General features: G+C 56.1%; 1 protein-coding gene across 2 annotated transcripts in view; it reads right to left on the bottom strand.

Moving 5' to 3' along the window:
- Positions 1-6: 6 nt before the first annotated feature.
- LOC113208404 (acyl-CoA Delta-9 desaturase-like) overlaps positions 7-9,652 on the bottom strand; it is a 25,180-nt gene continuing 15,534 nt past the window's right edge. The window contains exons 1-6 of one of the 2 annotated variants that reach the window (XM_026425362.2): positions 5,580-5,779; positions 1,305-1,652; positions 1,092-1,222; positions 799-1,004; positions 532-717; positions 7-454 (exon numbers count right to left, since the gene is read on the bottom strand). In XM_026425362.2, coding sequence (XP_026281147.1) covers positions 79-454; positions 532-717; positions 799-1,004; positions 1,092-1,222; positions 1,305-1,638 — 1,233 coding nt within the window. In that variant the 5' untranslated portion in view covers positions 1,639-1,652; positions 5,580-5,779 and the 3' untranslated portion in view covers positions 7-78. Of the gene's footprint in view, positions 455-531; positions 718-798; positions 1,005-1,091; positions 1,223-1,304; positions 1,653-5,579; positions 5,780-9,652 lie in introns of those variants that run through there. The other variant, XM_026425364.2, reaches the window with a different exon arrangement.

Raw genomic sequence — 9,652 nt, 5'->3', positions numbered from 1 at the left:
GTCCCGGACTGGCCCAGCCCGTCGTGGCGCGGCGTGGAGTGGCGTTTGCGTTGGCGGGGTGGGCCCGAACCGGGCCACCTAATCGCTCTTGTTGATGATGGTGGCGCCGAGGACGTCGTCCTGGGGCATGTCCTTGTCGCCCCAGCCCCACACCTCGTCGCCGTGGTGGTGGTGGTGGTGATGGTGGTGGGGCTGCTGCTTGTCCTGGACACTGGGGTGCGTGCCGTCACCCGTTCTCGCCACTCGCCGCTCCACCATCTCCTTGGACACGGTCTTGAGGTCGTAAGCCTGGCCGATGTAGCACATGAAGTCGAGGATGGCCGTGGTGATGTTGCCGTAGTAGTCGCCCAGCTCGGCCGCCTTGTAGTCCCAGGGGAAGACGTGGTGGTAGTTGTGCCAGCCCTCGCCGAAGGCGACGTGCGCCACGAAGTAGTTCTCGGTCGGGGAGATGCTCCTGGGGGAACAAGAAGCAAGTCATGAGCCACCTGACTTAGTCGAGGTATGCAAAGCGGACGGAGCAGTGTGACTTACTTGTCGACGGGCCTCATGCCCCAGATGTGTGCGGCAGAGTTGACGAGCCATGTCCCGTGCAGGCTCAGGACGTAGCGCATCATGGAGCTGACGTAGTAGGCGGCCCAGAAGCTCTCGCCCCACAACTTGTACGGCACGTAGGCGGGGAGGAAGAAGGCGATCAGGGGCATCAGGACCAGGTACGACCTGCAAACAAGTACGGTGAGACACTGCGGACCTCGACCAGAGCACACTCCATGGAGGCGGTGACGGTGAGGCACTACTTACTTCTTCTGGAACATGACGACGGAGTCCTGTTCGAGGTCGCTCATGTCCACGCCGGCGCCCTTGCGCCTCACGTCAGGGTGTTTGCGCACCATGAGCCAGCCCATGTGCGAGAAGAAGAAGCCTCGGGAGGCGTTGTGCGGGTCGGCGTCGGTGTCGGTGAACTTGTGGTGGACGCGGTGGTCGCGCACCCACTCGTAGATGTGGTTCTGGAATAGAGGGGAGTCTGTTAGCCTCAAGCGGGAGAGAAGGGCTATAGGCGACAAGGAGGGCCTCGGACGGAGAGGGTGGCTCACCTGGAAGGCCAGCGTCTGGCACAGCATGAGCAGCACTCGGAGCGGGAGCCTGGCCTTGTACGCGCGGTGCGCCCACAGACGGTGCGCGCCGGCGGTGATGCCTTGGGCCGAGAGGACGACAAGCACTGCGGCTGTGGGGAGGAAAGGGGCGAGGTTAAGCGAGAGCTCGGGCACAGCTTGGGGAGAGGCAGGGGGAGGCTGGGAGGTACTCACTCCATAGGTACGTCGGGAAGGCGATGCCGCCCGAGAAGAACACGTAGAGGCCGCGGACGGCCGCGTAGTGGAGGTACGCGAAGGCGATTACGTTCCTCCAGACGATGTGCCATGCGTAAGGGTCCTCCGCGACCGGACGGTCGACGACCGAGGCTTTGGCCGAGGCCATGGTCGTGGCTGTGGGTGGCGCGGGGCTGCCGACGGCTTGGCCGACGGGGACCATGGAGGGCATCGTCGCAGAGCTGGGCCGGCGGAGGGTCGTCAGCTTGGACGTCGGGCAGACTGCCGCCTCGGCCATGAACAGCGTCGTCGTGCTGGTCACGTTAGGCGCCATGGCCAATTGTTAATCTGGAACAATAAGCAACGCGGTGTCTGTTAGGAGAGGGCTCGGTAGGCCGCGTTCAAACGGCACATTCGTCCGGGAGAGAGAGAAAGGGGGAAGGGGGGGGGGGTCATAAAGTGAATGACACGGCAGATGGGACGGTGCGTTTGGGAAGAAACGGCCCGCTACTAAAGCCATGAAGGGAAATCGCCCTGAGCCCTTTCGCACACGGCGCCTGTGTGCCATCGCTGAAGTGGCGAGTCACGGCGGCGGGAGGCGCTGCGGGGCGGGGCTGGGCGCGGCGCTGCCGGCTGTGGCGGGCGCGGCGAGATGGGCGGCTGGCCGTCATCGGGCACCGCCGGCGTGCGTCGCGTCGCGTCCTTCAAAGGGTCGGGCGCGACGCGGTTCCGATTTGATTTGCATTTGTGGACGCACCGAGCTCGCGCCGCATCGCCCGCCGTGCGCGCAGCGTGCACGCCACAAACATGTTTTGTACGCTTCCGGCAAGTTTGCTGCGCGTGTATAGGGCCCGGGGGTCTTGCTGTGCTCGTCGGAGGCGGGGGTCATTTCGCCGAGTCTCCCGCCGTTGCCCGGCCCGGCCCGGCACTCGCGACGGCTAACGGACTTTCACGCCGTTGAAGCGGCCCCGTGCCGGGCCGTGCCCCGCTGCCGGTACGGCGGCGTGCTAAGTCATGGTGGACAAGTCGGACGGGACGGACGGGACGAGCAGCAGCAGGGGCGGCGGGGCCCGCGGCGCGCCCAGCTAGGCACCCGCCGCAATTGTGCAATTTGGAATGGAATGGGACCTGTTGTGCCGCGGGCGCGGGGCGGGTGTGTTACATGAGAGAAACGCGCCTCCCACGCACACGCACCAACGCACCATCCCCCCATCCGCATGGAAATGTGTACATTTGAAACGCCACAAAATACTCAATTGTTTCGACGTATCACAAGACCAGGGTGGTCCACAGACCCCTTCCTTTATTTTGCTTATACTGTACCGGATGTAGGCGTGCGGACGGGTTGCATACGCGCACGGGGCCGTAAGGCGCCGCGGTGAGCGACGGCAGGCAAGCCCGCCCGCGCGCCTGCATTCGGTACAGTATAAGCAAAATAAAGGAAGGGGTCTGTGGAGTTGACCACCCTCTACGTTTTCATATTATTCTAGCTTCAGTACAACGTCGTTTTTCTTTCTAGCTTGCAGACTATTTTTGTTGTTGCTGTACACAGCTTTAAAATTTGAGCACTAATATTTTTTTTTTAGTTTTGAATTTTCTTCCGTGTACTTTCGTCCAAGCAGACACTTCGCAAACGACTGACGTCCACGACAGCGCGGGGGCTCCAGGCTCGGGGAGCCACGAGAGCGCGTCATCCTCGTCTCCTCCAAAAACCACGTGAGCCTGGACACGCGCGTCGTCGGGGCCCTGCGCGTCGTCGCGCTCAAGTCGTTAGAGTGAAATGACGAGGAAATGACCTCCTTTATTCGGCGCGCCAGCATCTCCCTCGTGATGCCCCCTCCCTTCCCCTTCCTCCGGTCTTGTGCTCGCCGTTCGTATACGTTCGACCAGCCAGCGCCGCGCGCCACCCGCGGACAAAAGCCCGCCGCGACTTTCCTTTGGCCTGAAGGGTGACGCGCCGCAGCAGCCGCAGGGCCCGGAGGCTGTGCGTCGCGGCGGCGTCGTGTCGGTCCCGTCGCTAGACCGTCCCGTGGGCTACTGTGCTGTGGACTGCCCTGCCCGGCCGCGGCGGTGACAATATTGAACACCCGGCGGGGCGGGGCACTAGGGCAGTCCCCGCGGCCACAGACTGACCCTGACATTGGGGTCCACACCGGCCAGAGAAGGAGATCGCGGTCGCGGCCCGGCCGTGACAATGACAAGTCCGGGTGACCGCCGGCGCCGCCGGCGCCCTGTTCAAAAGTTTTCGGTGAAATTGCTGCTGCAGCAGGTGCAGCAGGTCCACCGCTCAGAATGAGAGAGAGTCTCAGGGGGCCTCTCGCCCCGAAGGCAGCAGAGAGCGGCTGCAGTGCAGCTGCTGCACCCCTTCACCGACTGGAACAACAGTTTTCATGCCGGCGCAATAAGCAATTCATTTCCCCCGTGTGCGGGCTTGACGACCTGGAGCTCACGTGTCACGATACACACGTCACGTGGCTCCGCCGGGCCGGGCCGGCCGGCCGGGCGCGCCGCGACCGCGGGCTTCTTCATGTTTTCATCGCCCGCTGCCATCAGAACGCATCAAAACCGCCACTCCATGATAGACATCGAGCACGTAATAATTGCGGCTTGCGGAGAGGCTTTGACAGAGAGATTCGGGGGAGCTTGCGCAGTTTGGACAGTCCGTCCGCGCCCGCCCATATAGGCCTAGAGCCACAAGCCGGCGGGTGATGGGCGAGCTCATGGTGAGCTCGGACCCGGGGCGGGCCGGGCCGCGAGCCAGGTGAAAGTGCCGCTGTTGCGGGTGCATGCCTCGCGAGTAATGTACTCGAGGGCGGAGAGAGGGGTTGTGGTAGTGAGAGAGAGACGAGAGAGAGAGACAGAGAGAGGAGGGCAGAAAGAGGGGAGGAAACGAGTCCGCGAAGTGTAGGGGTGGCGTCCCCCGCCCCTCCCCCCACCGCGGCCACCCAGACCCGCGTGTGGCGTAAGCTATACGCGCCGATCGACCCTCGTAACTCGGTGGGATCGACAAACGAGATGCCGGGGGAACGTGGTCGTCATAATCTTTGAGGACAAGCACCTCCGAGAAGTGCAACCCGCAGCACCGAAACGAGAACCAGGTGGTTACGAGGCGCTGGGGGTGGTGGCGGGGCGCAGCGGGGCGTGGCGGGGCGTGGCGGGGTGGCGCGGCTGTGGGCGATACTTAATACCACTACCCTCAGCAGTCTGCTCCTCCCTCCCCGACCACTTTCCCCTTTCCCCGCCCCGTGACTCCACTCGACGCAAAAGTTCACGTGTTTACAGAGTTCATTTCCCACCATCGGGTCTGCCATAACACATGCAGTATGGCAATCAATCATGAATCAGCGACAAAGACAATATTATTTCTGTCTGCTTGATTTTGTTTGAAAGTACTAAGACAGAAGTAAGGCAGACGAACACGAGACTGGCAAGTTGTCACAGAGTGTCTCGGGCGGGATGAGTGTCTATCGGAAATGCCAGACTACTGTTGTCAGTGCGCCTATGACGCATTTTACGGGCACTTAGTGAAAAAAAATGGTTCTGCTCCTGAAAAGGTTCACGACTAACCACCAACTCTCGCTCCTCTCCGCTCCGGCGTGAGTTCGCTTAGCGTGATGAGCTGCTGCTGGGCTGCCACCGCCACGTCACGGATGATACATTAGGGGCCGTACGAAAATTACCCACTTTTGGGTGAAGGCTTCTTTGTCTACTATCATATTTAGGCGGATGAAGATATTTGGATGCCGTTCGTAGTATAGTTACCTGCACCGTGAAAAATTCCATCGACGTGGATATGTTTATCATAGGCTCAACAACAGTAACAGTATGTCTCTATTTTCTAATAAGGTGCCGTGGTAAAAGAAACCCACCTACCCCATGCCCTAAAAGGGGTGCGGGGTGCCGAGAGAAAGACAGTTAGGTTTCCGGACCCCTGCCAGCCTGGCCTGGCCTGTTACAATTTTCACTGTGTATTAGCCGCCTGTTGCTTATTACACAACTTTTCACCAATAATAGCGCTGTGTGCACTCGCACACCATGATATTCACTCGCTTGGGATCTACTTTCAACGACAAACTCAAAGTCTATATGACATTCCATAACTGAAAGCGCGTATGGCAAAAAATTCAAAATTAAATTAAATCGGACAGGACGCTACAAGTGGACACCGGCGCTAAAAGTCCGACACCTACACCATACATACAGGTGCCCGGGCCGCCACACGCGTTTATCATTTTCGCGAGCACATTACTTGCGCAGGGAGCGCCGCGCACTCACCGAGCTGTTGGGTGCTCGCTGCTGGCCGCTTGCTGCTTCCCGTACGACACTTGTTGAAGCACTGATGAGGAGGACCTGCGTCCACCACGACACCGCTACGTCTGAGCACTGGGCTGCTTATGAGGGGCACCCTGGAGGCCGCTGCGGGTGGGTCGGACCTGGTCGGACTGATGACGGCTCCGCTCTGACCCGACGACGACGCCGTGGACGGCCTTGCCTCACGCGCCCCAGCCCCGAACGCCCCGGCCCGCCAACCCCCGCGCCGCCCTTCCGCCGTGGGACGGGAATGGGACGGAAATGCGGCCGCATGAGCTCATCCCAAGTCCTTACTGTACGCATCACATACGAATGCTGATCGCGGACGATCGTGAGCGATCACGAGCCAACAAATTGCCATAAGCACTCTGCACTCGTGTATTTTTTTCCCATACCGTGTGCTCCAAAATGTCTGTATAGGCCACGCGATGCAAAGCGACAACAAAAAAAGTCCGCAAGGACGGATTACTCCACACAAACCCGGATAGTTGTCAACCAAAAGGGGGTTCCCGCTGGATTGCTCCAGGGGCCGATCTGGACAGAGATAATAGAGCATTTCACCCGCACGCAGTTCGACATCTCGAAGAACAAAAATACTGGAAGTCCGACTTGCGTCCACTCAAAATAAGGGGTTGTCGCCAATTTGTAACAAAATATTCGTATTCCTCGTCCTTAATTTAGTCGACGGTAGCATATTTTTGTGGCACCGATGGCTTCTTGCCCTCGCGGTTAACGGCAAAGGAACGTTCGACATACACTGGAAAAACAAAGGTGCTAACTCCTACCTTTAGAAGGCACTAAGCTTTTAGTGCCTTTACAAAGCCACTAAAACAAAGGCACAAATTTTCAGCACCTTTTGGGCTGTTTAATGCCCCAGGAAAGGCGCGACTTAGCACCTTTGTTTTACCAGTGAAGCTCCCGATTTCTAGAATGTCTCTTGTTCGTACCTGTCGAACGGGTGAGATGGGCTATTGCCCCTCACTCGCTCATACATTTGGCAATAGGCCCCAAGAGGATTGTTCTGGGACGTGTTGCAAATTCTAATTTTGCTTGTTTAGAGCGACCTCTACCCGAAACGGTGGAAGAAACCATCACCTTCCTCACTGTTAAAAAAAACAACAGAGAATTCGGACATTTCGGTATAGGAGGCAGAATTAGACGAAAAGGGTGACGTGAACCTTTCTCTCCTGCTTATACCCCGAATACCCCGAATACACTGAACTCAGGCGTGCAGGCGGGTAGGCGGGTTTGCCGAACGTCGCTCGCCAAGACACCTTACCTACGGCCCCGTTAGATTATGCAACCCGTCCACACCTGCATCCGATACAGAATAACCAGAGAAAGACCGCGCAGCAGATTACTCACCCCACACAATTCGGGCTAATAACTGGTCTGAATATGAGATATGAATTTCTAAGTCACTATTTTCCGACATCTAGTTTGAATGACTGCATCGCAACAGCTGATAATTGTTCAGGGGACTCCACCGACAGTTTATTGGCCACCGAAGAATGACAAAGGGTCAAGGCACCTCGGATCTCACGTGGCCGTCTGTGTTGTCTGACGTTTGACTGTGAATGACGCCTGTGTACGACTCCAAATAGGAAGCTCATCGCAACAAAGCATCTCATTTCCCTTTTTCGGCATTAGCTCCTCATAACGTCGTAACAGATGGACTAATTGGCACACACACGGGTTATTCGAAAGCTCAAATAGTACTTGAACTTCATTACCAAGTTTGATATCAGAGCAATAATCGCTCGCTAAACTGGTGGGAAAGGAGGGGGGCGGGGTAGAAAGAGTGAGAGCGAGTGAAGGGAGGAGAGAGAAGGTAGGAGAGAACTACCCTTGGATAACAAAAATATCTTTATGAAACGTAAAATTTAGACTTAACCGACTGCCTATTTGTCCTCTGTTTGTGTGCCCCTGTTTACTGCACGTACTTCTATTGCACTTAATGTGTTATGATTCGACGCCGCCTGTATACCGCAACTCTGTCATAAAAAAAAACAATCTGCAATCCACTTACAAAAAAGTTTAAATAATTCACAAAACACCATGCAGATCAATACACTTAAGAATAATTTGCACCAAACAGCCCGCTGCGCCATACTATCATTTCTTTTTCGGGTATCGCATACCTGCCTTTCTGTTAACAGTATACTCATAACAATATCATCAGCTAAAAAAGAGTCGAAGATCGGTTACGACTGTTGATCGCTAATAACCCCGCAGTTGCGGGAGAGGGGCATTGTGAGGAGATGAGGTGGTTGCGCCCCCAGAATCATCCCACTGATAGAGGGCGCTGTTTTGACATGACCCCCAGATCAACGCCGCAGGCGCGGCCGCGAATTAAGGTCCATAGCTGACAGAGAGCCGACGCACTGCTGGTGCCTACATACAAGGGGTTTTGTAGAACAAATTGCATACTTTTCAGGCGGCTGTCTAGAGACGACAGGGGGGCAGTCGCCCCCCTCGCCCCTCCCCTTAATCCGCGCCTGCACCGCCGCGAAAGTTATGTTGTACGTCAGTGATTATGCACTCGGACATCGGGGAAACAAGGGGGTTATGGGCTCGAGGACGGGGCGGCGACGCACTTGGCCTTCCTGCCGCCGCCCCTGACCCCGATGGATCCTGCACGTGAGCAGAGGACAAGCGAGACGTCCACAACATCGAAATGACGCGTTTCGAGTCCCCTATCAACGGCCGTTCGCTTCCCATAGACTGCAGTTAGTTTTCATTTGGGCACACGACGGACTCGGAACGCGCAGGTGCGAGCGAGACAGACACGGTAAAAACAATGTCTCATTTTTTGAGGAAAAAGGGAAAACTTTGAGGAACTCCCATGTTTGAGGAAGAGTCCTCCGATCTCGCCTCAGATTTTGAGGAATATTCTCAAAAAATGAGGAAAAACCCCACAATCTTTAAGGAGACTTCCTCGAAATGAGGAGTTTTTGTCAAACCATGGGAGTTCCTCAAAGTTTTCCCTTTTCCCTCGAAAAATGAGAAAATTGTTTTTACCGTGGAATAAGGGTCCGGTTGTCCGGTTCGAGCAACTCGCTTGGGGTTAGAGTTAGCAGCAGCCCGACAAAGGAGGCACCAACTTCCGAGTTTTAACGATTCACGAGGGAGTTAATATCTTCAATATTCTGTTGACGTTAGCGATTATTCAGTATTCAGTGACTATTCAGTTATGTTCACTATTTGAGTGTATATTCACAGTACACGTGTACTCTCGAGCCCGACGCCCGACACAGACAGATGCAGAAGACGCCCTTGCGCACGGCGGCGACCTGCTGCGCGGCGTAGTCTTCTGTGGGGTGGGCTCTCCGTCACGAAACCCGCAAACGCGCAAACGCAGTCGCAGGCCGTGCAGAAGCGCTGAGGCGGCGGCTCGGTCCGGCTCGGTCAAAGCCCGTCTGGGCCTAGCACTGGGCCTGGTGACTTGACTACACTTAAAAAACAATCGTGATGAAAATGAGAATAACATGGCTAATTGTTTTTAGACAGTCCCCAAGAGACCATCTCTAGCAGAAAGGCAATAGTCCCCCCCTCCCCCCCACCAACCTTCCCCTCTCGCTATCAATACCACAGAGCGGCCGCTTGTGACAACCAATTTCATTTTCATGAGAATGCATTCAATAGGCGACGAAAAATGCGTGATGAGATGGTTGTAAAAATAAAAAACTAGCCATAATATATTTCAATTTCCATCACAATTTCTTTTTATTTTGCCGTGTCGAGTGTATATTAGCAGAAGGAGGAAGAAGAATAGCGGGTAGAACATAAAAGGTGTTGCTGATTGGTCGAGCCTTTCCCTTCACTACCAAAGTGACGTAGAGTCGTGAAGCTCTCGACCCATCGAGAACGTTCATGTTCGACCCACTATATTCTTCTTCCTCCGTTGTTAGCCAAAATACACTATGTACACGTAAACAATAGTTCAGTGAACCGGATCAGGCTCCAGGAGGGGTCAAGCTGGTATGAGGTCCTCCACCTGGTCCTTCCCTCTCGTGTGCGACCGTCCTTGCCTCCTC

This window comes from Frankliniella occidentalis, unplaced genomic scaffold, assembly GCF_000697945.3.
Source record: "Frankliniella occidentalis isolate FOCC.00 unplaced genomic scaffold, Focc_3.1 Scaffold33, whole genome shotgun sequence".
Taxonomy (NCBI): domain Eukaryota; kingdom Metazoa; phylum Arthropoda; class Insecta; order Thysanoptera; family Thripidae; genus Frankliniella; species Frankliniella occidentalis.
Note: the sequence above shows the minus strand (reverse complement) of the source record. Positions and strands in the feature narration are given on the sequence as shown.